This window comes from Pocillopora verrucosa, chromosome 9 (genome assembly GCF_036669915.1).
Source record: "Pocillopora verrucosa isolate sample1 chromosome 9, ASM3666991v2, whole genome shotgun sequence".
Classification (NCBI taxonomy): Eukaryota; Metazoa; Cnidaria; class Anthozoa; order Scleractinia; family Pocilloporidae; genus Pocillopora; species Pocillopora verrucosa.
The window spans coordinates 18,905,985-18,919,755 of NC_089320.1; the positions used below are offsets into that span (position 1 = coordinate 18,905,985).

The window sequence follows — 13,771 nt, forward strand, 5'->3', positions numbered from 1 at the left end:
GCTAGAAGGAGGGGTGTGGACGCTCTTGAAAATAAATATCGCGAACAGTGTCGAAAAACAGCAACCTTTCCAAGCTATTCTTCTTAATACATCGTTTGCAATTAAAAATGTCATGAATTGTTTACTTGCTAGATTTTACATCGGGACAATTACCGCTTGGATTTCGTATCGCGTGTTAACGTGTCTGTTAATTCTCTAGACCTATCTCGGTTGCTCCGTGTTCCATGCCCACGTTACGCTAGACCATTAATCCGTGCGTTCACCTGCCTATAAATGATCTCTTTGGTCCATTAATTGATCGTTTTGAGCTTTTAAATGATCTTTTGGTCCTTCAACTGAACTTTTTGGTCCTGTAATTGTCCCTGCTTACGCCGCATAAGCAGCGTAAGCTCATTTACTTTCTGTTCATAGTTTCTTTGTGGTTTTGAATTCGCGGAAACCTTGTTTGACGTTGTAGTTTTAGGTGTTCAGTCATGTGAAGGCTTTAATTTGAGCATGTAGAAGCCGTGGCTGAGAGGTGTTAGGGAATGTATTAATTGTCATACGTGGTGCTTGGGCTAATACCTACTGGCTGCAGTTGAGTGCTTCGATCAATCGTTCAATCTGGCCCCAGGACTTGGTGATCCCTCGATAAAATACCTCAGCATGTCTAACCCACTAAATAGCTCGTACATGTCCTTGATATAATCAAGAGATTATAATCTCTGGACATAATTCGACAATAATCCAGTGGAACCCTGAGGTGGGCTCCATAGTAGCATATCGTCTTACCAGAGCTTGTTAAAAATGCAGAAAGTCTCCTCGCTCTTCAGCTGGTAATTCGACCATGAAAGTTTCCAATGTACCAGCAGTTCAACAAAGACAAAAACAACGCTAGTCATGTTCACTATTTATTTTTTCGACACGCCAATTGATCACAAGAAGAAAACTAATGGTAAAACGTCGAAAATTAATCGTAAATATTCTTGTATAAAAAAGGAAATTATTGTATAATTGCATAGTTTTGCTTATAAGACAGTAGCAGGCACCATTAATAATTATCGTCTAGCTCTAAAAAACCTTCCATTCAGCTCTGTTTCAATTCCCATGGCTCATAATAGCAGCGATTCAACGTCCGTTTACACTGTAAAATCATGCTGAACAATTATTAAAATTGGTTAGTGTTTGAGTTAGCTTCGTCAATTATTGACGCCCGTTTTTCTATTGCTTATTAGCACGAAATATGGTTGGTTATTTGTACAACTGCAGACAGTAAAAAAGGCAGTGCTTGCCATATAGCTCGTTCGATACCTCATTATCCTTTTATACGTAAAATATGATAAGAAAAGCAGAACCTTAGGCCACATATTCTCTTTTTTTACGAGAAAACTAGACAAGGAGACCTTTTCTAGCTATCAACTGTTGTTACCCCAGCAACAAACTTTTTGATTTTCTACTTAAAAAAATTTGATATCTATAGCTAAAGTCGATTTCATTCGCTTCAAAATTCTTTTCATCCTCGGTTTGAAATCACCTTAATCTGAAGAGGCCTCTAAGGTTGTATCAAATAAGGAAAAATATCAAAATTATAAAGAGAGAATTTTTTTTAATTTAAGGGGTTCGTTTTTGTGTTTTGATGATCTGAGAAAAATCAATTGTTTACTGAAAGAGACAACACAGCTGATCCTGACAAAGGGGGTGAGATAGATATAAAAGCGAAATCTCCTTGCATACGTTGAAATTTGCCTTTCGTGTTTACGTCTATAACCAGCCGATCTTAGGTGCATTGAAAAGCCATCCCATTCCAATTTCAAAATCAAAGGTAAGTGTTTTATTTTTGAAGCTTATAGTAAAATTGTACCGGCATTTCAAGAAGGACATCTTGAATTGTGCTCATAAAATCTCTGGATTCTATTTGTCTTTTAAAAATTGAAAGACACCGCATCCTTACAGACATTTTTCTGTCAGTTTCTTAACGAAGGAAAAGTGTATCGAGCTCGATCATTTATTTTAACGAAAGTCATTTTTCTTTACGTACTGACTTATTCTTGATTTGGTGTCTGCTAAGGGGATTGGTGTAGTCTCAAGTACCTCAAGTACACTGAAAAATAATTTTGAGTTATCTAAACTAGGAAATTGAAGATTAAACTAAAAATAAAGGCTCTTGTGCACGTGTAAAAAAGTGTTAGGCAGTAATTGAACCGCTATTTTGACATGCATTTTCTTTCTGCTTGGTTTTACATTGTTGTAGAAATTTAGTGTTGCGAATGAAAAATCAACAGCCATCATTTTTGTTCTTCCTAGTTTATCCATGCTGATAACAAAGATTTTTTTGGTTCTTTTGACTGTGGAATCATCGGTCACGGGTAACTAAGAGCCATTATTGTATTGGTTTATTTGCACAATATTTAGGGCTGATTTCCAATTATTATCGATTGTTCTAATCGTTTCTAAACGTGGAACAATCGGAACGATTGATTTGCATTCCGACTAAGCTCTATCCGAACGCTACTTAAAGTACAGAAAGAGTTTCCTATATATTCTACCGCCAGCCTCTGCGTATATTAACATTTTTCAAACATGCATACCAAAATTTCTGCACGCCTGTTGCCTGAGGTTGTACAACGAGTGCATTACTAGTAAATTCAAGCTCAGGATCCCTCCTTAAGGATCTCTGATTTGCTTGTATCGTCTAACAATACGCATAATCAAAGATTTCACGTTTTTTTTTAGGCTTGGGCACCGACGAGGAAATAAAACGGATGTACCGTGCATTTCTGGAAGACGGTAAGCTGAAATATCAATTAATCACTTCTCTTAGCAATTTCAAGATTAATAAGTTTTCGAGATGAGCTTCATCCCGTGTTTGGACGTTCTTTCTACCTCAATCGATTTTTACGTTTTTTCGTTTCAGAGAATCTTTCAGATGCAGCAGTAGAAGAATGCGACGTAAAATATGAAAAAGTCGGATGCTTTTCTGACAATCCTAAGAACAGGGCGCTTCCAAAACTGATCCTCAGTGATCGAGACAAAATAAACTGGCAGCCTGGAGAATGGGAGAAATATTTAAAGAGGTAAAACTATTGAATGACACGCATACACAAGATATAATACTATACAATAAACTTTGTTGAGCGACTGGGAAATTAGACGCGAAGGAGCTGGAGTCCGGATTGAAAGGTCCTGCTTGAAGCGCATGCCGGGTCATTTTATCGTGTTCCTGGGTAATGAACGTTACTCCCATAGTTCATCTCTTTCTACAGAAACGGATTGCAAACGATAAACGGATGCCTTAAACCGTTAGAAAAATCTAAGGAAAAACTGGGTGTAACATGGTTAGCGAGCTTAGCTTGGAAAACCGAAATAAGCTTAGGGGGGTACAGGTATATTGGTTTTAAAGCCTCTCCAGTGCTATTAACATTCAACGGGGAGGTAAGGGGAGAGGAGCGGGAAAGTAACTGGCCCCTGATTTCAGGATTGTTTTATGGGCAATTAAAGAGGAAAGGGGCCAATCTCGTTACCAACTCCTTGCACTTTTATTCATGGGTAGAGCCTTGGGAACTAGGTTGGAAAGGGTTTTAACAGAGGATACTCACTCACGATTTCATTAGGCTCAACATCTAAATCTTAAACACGAGAAAGGTTTTTTCCCGTGGCCATAAATAAGGAGCATGAGTCAAGACTATTAAATATCAAACTTTGCTGCCTCTTGGCAACCTGTTTTATTTTTGGTTATGGGTTTTCATTTTGGGAATTTTTGCTTTGACTGATCATAACTTTTTAGTAGTATTACCATGTTCCTAATGAATTGTGTAATTTCTCTGGTTTTGGTCTAACGATAACAAACTGGAAAAAGCTTTTAAGAAGATTTTAGATAGAGTGCAGTGTTCCGTTTAGCAAAATGCGGAAAAGTACATCTGATGCTTTTTGATTCGCTTTGAATATTTACTTTTAGGCTTGCTTGCCGCTGTGCGGAAGCATCAAGCGGCGAAGGATACAATGTGTTTGGTCTTCAGTTTTACGGTGAATGTTGGAGTGGTTCAAACAGGCCTCCTCTTGGGTCTGATAGCTATAGAGAATCCAAAAAGTGTATTAGTTTTCAATACGAGAAATGCCAAAACAACGACCCCAATGAATGCGTCGGAGAAGCTATGACTAATTACGTGTACCGCATTATGGAAGGTAAAAAAAAAGATAAAAACAAAGATAACCGTTATGTTCTTATGCATGAGAGCGGACAGGATATTCGTTGTTAAAAATAGACAAATGCTAAAAAATCCCTTACAACAGCCCTGCCCCTTTGTAAGCACTTTTAAACATGGACCCGTCGTATTACGACACGCCGTGCAAAACTATCGTCCAATCAAAGAGATATAACTAGAGTAGAACCAAAGGAAAAACAATTGAGAGATTATTTATCCTCAGGGAAAGAACGATGACGCAAAAATGTGGGGAAAATTACCACAAACGGATCGCAAAACCGCGGGTCAAAGTAATGATTCAGCATGCTCATTTTATGACACAACCCTCTTTAGCTATTTGGAGAATCTTTTAGCGCTGTTTTGAGAAAAATGATCGCATGCCACATGGCAATTCTAGTGCGCGAAACGAGTACGGCAATGACGCATGGTCGGCAAACGTCTCAAAAAGGAAAAGAAAATGGGAATTCTTCAACATGTAACAATTGTGACGAGAATGCTAATCAATATTTTGATATAACTTTGCTTACAAGTATCTGGCAACTAAATGAATGGATGTTTTACAAACAATTTTTTTGTCCTTGTTTTTGTTTTTGCTTTTTTTTTTCTTTTTAGGAGGAAGCGGAGGTGGATCCCCTAAAGCATGAGGAAGAACTAATCCATTTTTGACTCATTACACGGTCGCTTCAGTTGAAATATATCTCAAATAAAATACAAGTTCAACAAAGCCCACTACTCTTCATACATGACATAAAATATTTCACCAACACCGAAACCACGAACTGGGGATTTTCAGTCATGTAACCATCACCAGCGCAGAATAGAATTGCCCTCGCAAAATTTTTCTTTTACGTGGTCTTTTTACAAATCGCCTCACCATGATCAAGTTCGACGAAATGAACAAGAGCTCATGACTTATGCTTCGTAGAAGATCGACTTATAACACTCTGGAAAACCTTTCAAGGTTGAATAAGGGTTTATATTTATAAAAGGGTTTATACTTATAAAAGAATTGGGGGAAATTTTTTAAAAGAGATATGCGCTTTGTTTGGTATACAATGACCACCAACCCACCTCCTACTTTAAAAATGCTCTTCTGCCTTCCTGAGTCTAAGACTAAAATATTTCCTTTGCTATCATGACAATAGCGAAATGCTTTTAAACGGGGCCACGCTATATTCCGTTGAATCATCACTCATTTGCAAAATTTGCACAACTGTTTCACTCACACGTAAAGGATAAGTATACCCGAAATTTTGAAAAAGCAACGTGATATGCCTTTTTTGAATTGCCAATCATTGTGTCAAATTTAAAGAGGGGTATTTCCTTATGAAATAAATTGTGCTATCGAAGAATACAAATCGACGAAAATTAATTATCGGTTGGGTGAAATTTGCAGAGAGGCAGTAATAAATGCTTGGGGAAGAAGTGTATTTCTTTCGCTCATCATGACAATTTTAACACCACAACAAATGTAGTCCACTGATTTGAATACAACTCAAATTTGATTAACTTAAAAACACGTCTAAATTTACTAGTGATTGAGCTGGTTGAGAAAAGAACAAACTGTGTTTTTTTAAGCTAACACAACCGGAAATTTAAAACGTGAGCGTCAGTTTGTTTTTTTCTAATTTGCATCTTTATCCTGACAGCTTTCGTGATATGTAATGTTACTCGCTACACTTTTTGAGGAAGTAATCCTGTTCCCATAAAATATCTTCTATCCGCGAACAAGGTATTTTATGTTATTTTGATATCTGATTGAATCTGATAATGTCTTCAAATTGAGAACGTTTTTTTTTTTATTTTTTATTTTCACCTCATAATTAAACAAAGGTGTTTTTGTCTTTACCTTGCTATTCGTGTTTCAGAGACAGAGCACAAAATTTTCCCAAATGAAAAAAGACGAAAATTTCACGGGTCTTTGTATATACTTGGCCTTTCGCCATGAGCGAGGGAAGTTATTAAGTTGTATTAAGACATGCGCCTTCCTCAGAACTAACATCAAAAAAATATTCGATCCTTTTTGAGAGCAGAATCTGGCTTTAAAATTTATTGCTCATAACAACACCCAAGCACATCCAGGGAAAGCATATTGAATAGATGTTAATTGTTAGCGATTTGATTCAAGCTCGGGAACGCAGCAAATGGGCAAGAAAAATGAATTCACATTTAAAAAGTTTTGGAAAAGAAAAAGTCAAAATCTTAAATTTATTGGCGCACTTCTGGTTCTTGTTCACACTGAACTGAGTCTTCTCTGCAAGAAAAGTAGTGCGACGCCACATAGGGGAAACCTTCTATTCACTGTATTTAAACTGCTATTTAAAGGCCTGAGGTATCTCGCCATAGCTGTTCCAAGTTCCGGAGTAATTTGTTCCCTGCTAGTGTTCCGAGTGAAGTGTTCTTGCATATCGATTTTAAATTGTTTTCACGGGATTTTCTTCCTTTCAGATCACCTAGTATGAAGCTGACTTTAACAAGTCCCTATCTGATTTTATTACCATTGATTTGTGTACATGGATTTATCATGGAAGGTAATGAAAATGCTTTGCTGTCTGATGTTCGTTAACTGCGGGCGGTAAAGGGAAAGAGACATAACGATTGCTTTACAGTCCTAACGATGATATGATTTAAGCAACAAGGCAGTTGTAAAGCGTACTTTAGTGTCGAGGATTTCATCATTTAACGTTTTAATCACTTAGCATGAAGTGATTATAGCAGTGACGCTAAACAGATTGAACCTGCCACGATCGGCTTCTTGTTTGAAATTTTAAGCCTGTTTTACACTTTCTTACAAAACAAACATTGACACGATCAGTATTTATTAGCTCGTTTTATTCAGTTTTTGCTTCCGTTAGTGGATAGTCGATACTGAGATAGTCGCCCGATGGTAGATCGATTCTCTTCCGTTACTTGACCGATATCTCGATCGACATGTCGGCCGACAATCGCCCGATCATCGGTCTATCATCAGTTCGCTATCGACAGAGTATGGAATGGCTATCTCAGATGGGTCGACTGAAATGTCGACCAAGGATACACATGTAGAAGCAGCTACGATAAAAACAGCAAAACCGACAAAAATAAAAACAGGAACAACTTTTGTTACTTAAAAGGTAAGACGAATTCCATTTGACCAAGTGCGAAAAAATATTCCCAGTCCCTTCAGTCTCGCGAAGTGCGACGTAGTTCAAAGTGGAGTTTTTTTAGACAATCACTTCCCTCTCGATCTGCCAAATCTATGAGTAGATCGATTTGTCATGAAGAGTTATCGTATATTTGTCTTAGATTCAGACCAAGATGTTCCTGTGGGAGGGCTGAAACCTGGCTGTGAAGTGAAATTTGAGAAAGTTGGATGCTTTAAAGACAAAGTTGACATACGGGCTCTTCCTGAATTAATCTTCCACCAAAGATACAGTATCAGTTGGGATCTTGGTAAATGGGGAGATTATTTAAAACAGTAAGTTTTTCGAAAAAACACAACACGATTTTAATAGGTTTTCATACAGACTTACGCAACGACGATCCATTCTCTTATAAAGATTCCCGAATAAAATGGCTGAAATAGCAATTTTAGGCATCAGTTTACCTTTGGAAGGTTTTTATTACTTTTCGTTTTTTTAATTTACAAATCATTAACTTTCAGGTGCAGTCGTATCGGTTTACAGTCACCACGTCCCACAATCAACTAACTCACTCAACGAAATACTGATTTAAGAACTTAATGCTTGGACAAGCAAACTTACCCCCCCTTTTTGATAAACAGAGATGAGGGGAGGGGAGGTAGGGACGAAACTGTGTTTGGATCCCATACGAAGGATCAAGAGTAATGCTCAGCAGACCGTCAGCGGACTTTTAAAATCTTCTCAGAAAGCTCCTCTTTAAGCCAAATCAGCAAGTTTAATTATGAAAGATAATCTCGTTTCGTGATAAGATATTTTTTTTCAACTTTAGGCTGGCTTGCAAATGTGCCAAAGGAACGGAAGACAGAGGTTACAGTCATTTCGGTCTTCAGTTCTATGCTGAATGCTGGACGGGTCTCAAGGCTGCTGCAAGGTTTGATATCTACGGCAAGTCAAAGCACTGTAAGGATGGTCGCTTCTTAAAATGTGATGACGGAGATAAAGGAGAGTGCGTCGGTGGAGGTCACGCCAACTACATTTACCGTATTATACCTACAGGTAATGACAATAGCCTCGGTGTACAAGCTTTGCGCTCTGCGCTAAATTACGGATTATCTTTGCTGCGAGCGCGTCGATAGCCTAAAACGTGCGTTTCAGGCTATGCATTTATGATCTATCCTTCCGTTCCCAACATTTCCAAGATTATTTTTTTGAAGAAATTCTTACTACATTTGACTTGAGTCACCTCTGCCGTCTTCGATCCTATTTCAATAGAGAACGCTCAGGCTGAATACCAAGAGGCTTCTCGTAGTTAATTCTAGTTAGCCAATGCTTTCTTTGTTTATTTAGATTACATTACCAGTGTGCATGTGTGCGACTTATTTACAGACTGAGACAACCCTACAGAGGTGAAAGAATCAAACAATAAAAAAATTAAAATTGTGTTATTTTATTCAACAGAAGGCGGAAGTGGAGTAGAACCCATGCTTGATTGAGAGTCTATGCGCACTTAAACACCGAAAAAGTTAATAATAAATGAGTATTTCAGAATACGTGTGATTTGTGTGACTTGAGATGATCATTATCAAAAAAATACACAGGGGAAGGACAAAAATTCTCCTTGAAGCAATATTTAGTTAATGAAAAAGAGTATTTTGCTCCTGGTTAGGTAGCCTGACACCTGCTGACAAACTGTTCACCCAACAGATTATATCCATTGATTCATTTGCTTAAGACCACCCTCATTTATGGAAGAAATCACAATGCAATTGATCCAAATTTGAAACAAGCGATGGTTGCAGGAGCAACTGCATAGTCATCGTTCATATGAGTATGACACGAAATTTGTCTTGAATGAAAAATGATAATAACCATACCAGTTAGTCTCTGTAAATTATTCGATTGTCGGATATGAATTTTGTAGGAAATGTTTATTTTTAGTAAGAGAGTCTTTTATTTTTTGTTTATACATCATAATGGTATGTCATCTGAAAATACATTTTGATTTTACAAAAAGAGAATGTGGACTTGAAATCACCATTTCTTTGAGCTTAATCAAAAGCTGAAAACTGGAGATTGTTCTGTTTATTTGACTTCGTGCGCACAGCCAATTATGAAATGATTATAGATTTTTAAATGACTGACTTTTTTTGGTCAAAAACTTTGAAATTTAATTTCATCAGGATACAGAGAATTATTTCGTTGTTTCTTTCATTGTCTGGCTCACACAACTGAATTCTCCAACTAAATTTCTCTCCGTGTAAGGAGACAAATGTTGGTAATTGGTTCGTCGACGTGTGAAAAGTGTTTTATTGTAATGTAAATCACTGCAGCTTTGAGACAACAAAACTTCACATGTGAGTTTAGTTTGGCGAACGCAAACGGATATCATCGTTGAGCAGAATTTCAAATCGTTTAACTAAAAACTCAGGTAAGTATGAATATATATATATATTTTTTAAATCCCATATCATTTTTTAAAATAAGTCAGTATCTTTGTTAGCTTCGATGATGACATAGTAATGACTGACTCCTCAACACTTGGCCTAGTTTGCTTATATCGTTATACTGATTTTAAATATATCATCTGCAATATATCATTACTGGTTTTGAATGAAAACACCATACACACCAAGTCAACCACTCCGCTTGTCATTCTTGTCATCTTTCTCGATGATAACTGCATCCTTAGATTATACTTTTTTAGTTGCCCTTCGTTTGTTGCACATTTGGATGGATGTTTACAAGTAAGGAAAATATTCCCGATGTCCAATTTCTCTGTTGACACAAAGATTCGAGAACCTTTCAGAATTCTTTCAGCTTTCTGAATTTTCAATTTACCAAGGAACCGATATTGAGGAAAAAGCCTTTATCATGCCGTGCATTAGTTAAGGAAGGAAATTAAATTTTATTGTTTAACATCGATAGAGGGTGAAGTATTGTTATAACATAGCGCGCGCGCAAGGCCTATCTATTTCCTCAGTAAGGAGCTAGCATGGTAAAAATCGCTATGTACAGTGCAGCCGTGCATCTATTACATGACATGTGCGATTTCTCTTCGGCTGAAAGTTCCCGTTGAGTTTAGCCGCGAGGATTCAAAACCTTCACCCGCTCTATTTTGATTGAGATAGACCTTTTGGAGCTCAAAATAGAAATAAAACTTGCTAATAATACTCTTTTCGAAAAACAATGAGTATTTAGTTCTTTAAAGCGACGAAATAAATTTTGGAGTTAACGATACTTCATTCGCGATGCGAATATGGATGAAAACAAACCTAAGCTCTCTGACTTCAACTGAGGCCTTGCGATTTTGGGTAACCTTCATTAAACGGTAAAAATTATTTTGAGGTGTTGATATGTCCTGCGCCTCGAGCAACTTTTACGCTTCTCTCGTGCACTCCAAACTTCCCGCATCCTCGATAGACGCGTGCTGAGCATGGAAGAATTTTCTATTAATGCAAATTTTGACCTTTTAAACGCCATCGACAATGCGGACACAATTTTTATTATGAAATTAATGTCGGATATGAATTCAAATCAGTATATTTCCATGTTTCATAATTCCGGAGTGTACTTAAGCTCTCTTTTTCTGTCACTTTCTGTTAGGAACTTCGTTTCAGGGCTTGATGAGATGATGAGGCTGTTTTTCCTTGCATTCCTTGTTTTCAGAATGTCATTCTCTTCAGGTAGACCCTATAATTTTGTCTTTTGCAGTTGCCACGTAAAGGGGTTATCTCGGCACTACATTTGTAAACCGACCGGCTACTGGCATCAAAATTACGGTGGTGACACCATTTAGATCCTAACATCATTTTCAGCTATGCCATGTCCTTCCTTTGACCCCTCTCTCCATGAACGTTTTTTTTTTTAACTCGCTTGTTGTTGTTCTACGTTATCGCGAAATTAGGTAAGGGGAAGAAGTTTTTTTCTTGAGGTATGAAAAGAGATTATATTCTCTTAGGTGTGATGAATTAGTCAGTAGACGAACCCCTTAAGGCGGCTGGTACGTCCATTGACAGTGTCCGCGTCTGAGAGATTGTCCGAAAAATGAAAAGTTGGCTGAGAATCGAAGCTTCAAGGGCAAACATGAAATTCTGAGGACAATCTCTCAGCCAAGAACATTATCATCCGACATATCAGCCAGCCAGAAGGGAGGCTATTTATTTTCTAACCCTTCCGTTCATTTTCGTATCGCGCGTTGACAAGAAATTCCGTTGAGTTTTTGAGTTCGTTACTCTTTCACGTGAAGTAAGAAAGACGAAAAAGCAAAACTCTTTTTCCCGCTGGCTTTGTTTGTTTTCGACGGAAATAGTCAGGGGATAAACATCGACGTAGATAGGGGTTGTTGCGTGATAATTGTTGGCTGACTATGTACCATGTAATGTAAAGTAGCAAATAGAATCTCGTGGAAATTAATGGAAGGGTAAAAAGGGGCGATAAATCGTGATAACAACAATTCTCGAGTCGTTCCTAAAAATTGGTCACCTGATATCTAACTATGTATAACTAATTTTTTCCCGCTGGCAGCTTTCAAGCATCATAGAATAAACCTGATAATCGTAGTTCTATTGACTACATAACTTAAAATTAAATTAGCTTAAAAAGGGAATTAGCGGATACAAGGATCTACTTGTTTTACGACGACGACGGCGTTTTTCTTTTAACCGAGTCCTACTAAAAAAAAATGAGGTGAATTTTGTTGTAGCTAATTTGGCAGATTGAAAAACATTTCCCTTTCGAAAAGGTTCAAATCATTTCCTTTACTTTGACCAATTCGTTCCTTTTCTTGACTAGTGCATGGTCAGCATGTCACATGCGAGCGATCCTTCTACAAGTTAGGATGCTTCCAGGACAGGACATGGTCCAGATCCATGTCTAAACTGCTTATCAATGACCGCGGCAGGTCATCCCAAAGTCAACAGATCGATTGGAAAAACTGGGAAGCTTACATGCATGGGTTTGTACAGTTCATGAATACGAATAACTTGATATAAATGTGGGAAAGCATAATTATCGGCATCTTGACTTTCTTGCGAAAGGTATGTTTATGCGTGCGCTTTTGAACTTTTGAGCATTTTATTTATTCCTTGTAGTCTTTGTCTTGAAATTCTCTTCAAGTCTGAAAACACTCTCGCAACCTTTGTCATGAAGTAAGCATTGTCTTTCTTAAAGTGGCTCTCAGTTAATTAACATTCATTCAAAGTTATATATCTGGTTCTCAGGACAAATTAATACTCTGTAATCTATGCTTTTCAATTTTCCCGCATGGATTTAAAATGTGAATCTTCATTTCTAAACTTGACCGAGAAAAATAATCATTTCCTAGCCTAGCCTGCCGTTGTGCCCAGACTGCCTCTCAGCATGGATACACTATGTTTGGTCTTCAGCATTATGGAGAATGTTGGTCGGGTCCAGGTTCATGTGACCAGTATTCTCTTCATGGAGAATCCCAATTGTGCATCGGTAAGAACTTCACGATGTGTAATATCAATGATGAAGGCGAGTGTGTTGGGAAGGCCAACGCCAACTTCGTGTACCTCTTGCTAGAAGGTGAGTATAAATAAAATATAGAGATTCGTGATCTACTCAATTGCTTTTCATGATTTATCACTTGATCGGTCCATCTTCAGTTTGGCTCTAGGTTTTGACTGATCTTTACCTTTGTTTTCCTTTATCTCTCTAGCGTCGGCCTTGTTTATGTTAAGAATAAGTGTTACGCGGAAGGTTTTGGCACTCATAAAATAATCTTATCAACTCAAGTCAATTTTGATGCCGTCCGTTAGTTATAAGTAATTACGTGTGTCAGCTTAATGGATGTACTTTATTTTCAGCCGGCAGGTCGGATGAAATTTATTTCATTACAAATTGTGATCAGATATCTCCACGGGGAAAGAAGAACACCATTTAATTTTCCATGCAACCAACGTTTGGCTTCTTAGTTTCGGTTAATAATAGCGCCCAGCTAGTATCTGGGAAGTGAGGGTTCGTATCCTGTCGATGCCTAAAATATATTTCAAGCTTCTTTTTTGCAATTGCTAGATTGCAGCTAACCTTCTAGGGTATTACTTTTCTTGACTTGTAGTGTACCAGCTTAATAGTCAAAAAAGGCAAGTTTATTACATTTTTATGATTCTCTCTTCTGAGTCTTTTTAATTCCACATCATTGTGTTTTGCGGTGTTACCTTTGTGTTTCTTTCAGAACCAGAGAAGGAAGTGGGCATCTAATAAATGAAGAAACTTCTTCACAGCGCTTTAAAGTATCGTAGACGTTAAAGTTTTCTCAAAGCTGTAATCGAAGCATTCTAATTAAAAACAAGTTGCACCTTAGACATTGTATTTGTACTGACTCTTCGATAACCACAATGTGATACCAAAGATGATCGACCCAACTTATATTTCTGTAAAAATGTGCAACAAGCTAGTCTGCAAACGCCAGCTATGAAATTCAGAGATAATAAAAGGCTGCAATGA

The 13,771-nt window shown here is 37.5% G+C and overlaps 3 protein-coding genes across 3 annotated transcripts; all 3 read left to right on the forward strand.

The window, feature by feature from the left end:
- Window positions 1-1,704: 1,704 nt before the first annotated feature.
- On the forward strand, window positions 1,705-4,905 carry LOC131793768 (uncharacterized). Its single transcript, XM_066172609.1, has 6 exons — window positions 1,705-1,801; window positions 2,284-2,345; window positions 2,713-2,766; window positions 2,894-3,053; window positions 3,935-4,161; window positions 4,794-4,905. The coding sequence occupies exons 2-6, from the start codon at window positions 2,291-2,293 to the stop codon at window positions 4,823-4,825; spliced, it is 528 nt and encodes a 175-aa protein (XP_066028706.1). The 5' UTR covers window positions 1,705-1,801; window positions 2,284-2,290; the 3' UTR covers window positions 4,826-4,905.
- A 927-nt stretch (window positions 4,906-5,832) lies between these two features.
- Window positions 5,833-8,851, forward strand: LOC136283570 (sialate:O-sulfotransferase 2-like). The gene is made up of 5 exons (XM_066172617.1): window positions 5,833-5,913; window positions 6,630-6,712; window positions 7,467-7,638; window positions 8,133-8,359; window positions 8,762-8,851. The coding sequence occupies exons 2-5, from the start codon at window positions 6,640-6,642 to the stop codon at window positions 8,794-8,796; spliced, it is 507 nt and encodes a 168-aa protein (XP_066028714.1). The 5' UTR covers window positions 5,833-5,913; window positions 6,630-6,639; the 3' UTR covers window positions 8,797-8,851.
- Window positions 8,852-9,607: 756 nt separating this feature from the next.
- On the forward strand, window positions 9,608-13,624 carry LOC136283319 (uncharacterized). Its single transcript, XM_066171917.1, has 5 exons — window positions 9,608-9,731; window positions 10,907-10,986; window positions 12,095-12,257; window positions 12,627-12,850; window positions 13,500-13,624. The coding sequence occupies exons 2-5, from the start codon at window positions 10,932-10,934 to the stop codon at window positions 13,523-13,525; spliced, it is 468 nt and encodes a 155-aa protein (XP_066028014.1). The 5' UTR covers window positions 9,608-9,731; window positions 10,907-10,931; the 3' UTR covers window positions 13,526-13,624.
- Window positions 13,625-13,771: the final 147 nt, after the last annotated feature.

What these genes read in the sequence shown, in the direction of transcription:
- LOC131793768 (XM_066172609.1), top strand. Translation starts at nt 2,291, where the DNA reads ATGCTGATAACAAAGATTTTTTTGGTTCTTTTGACTGTGGAATCATCG. An exon ending in TGTGGAATCATCGGTCACGG is followed by an intron (nt 2,346 to 2,712) that starts GTAACTAAGAGC and finishes GTTTTTTTTTAG; the next exon opens with GCTTGGGCACCGACGAGGAA. An exon ending in CGTGTACCGCATTATGGAAG is followed by an intron (nt 4,162 to 4,793) that starts GTAAAAAAAAAG and finishes TTTTCTTTTTAG; the next exon opens with GAGGAAGCGGAGGTGGATCC.
- LOC136283570 (XM_066172617.1), top strand. Translation starts at nt 6,640, where the DNA reads ATGAAGCTGACTTTAACAAGTCCCTATCTGATTTTATTACCATTGATT. An exon ending in ACATGGATTTATCATGGAAG is followed by an intron (nt 6,713 to 7,466) that starts GTAATGAAAATG and finishes TATTTGTCTTAG; the next exon opens with ATTCAGACCAAGATGTTCCT. An exon ending in TTACCGTATTATACCTACAG is followed by an intron (nt 8,360 to 8,761) that starts GTAATGACAATA and finishes TTTATTCAACAG; the next exon opens with AAGGCGGAAGTGGAGTAGAA.
- LOC136283319 (XM_066171917.1), top strand. Translation starts at nt 10,932, where the DNA reads ATGATGAGGCTGTTTTTCCTTGCATTCCTTGTTTTCAGAATGTCATTC. An exon ending in CAGAATGTCATTCTCTTCAG is followed by an intron (nt 10,987 to 12,094) that starts GTAGACCCTATA and finishes TTTCTTGACTAG; the next exon opens with TGCATGGTCAGCATGTCACA. An exon ending in CGTGTACCTCTTGCTAGAAG is followed by an intron (nt 12,851 to 13,499) that starts GTGAGTATAAAT and finishes TGTTTCTTTCAG; the next exon opens with AACCAGAGAAGGAAGTGGGC.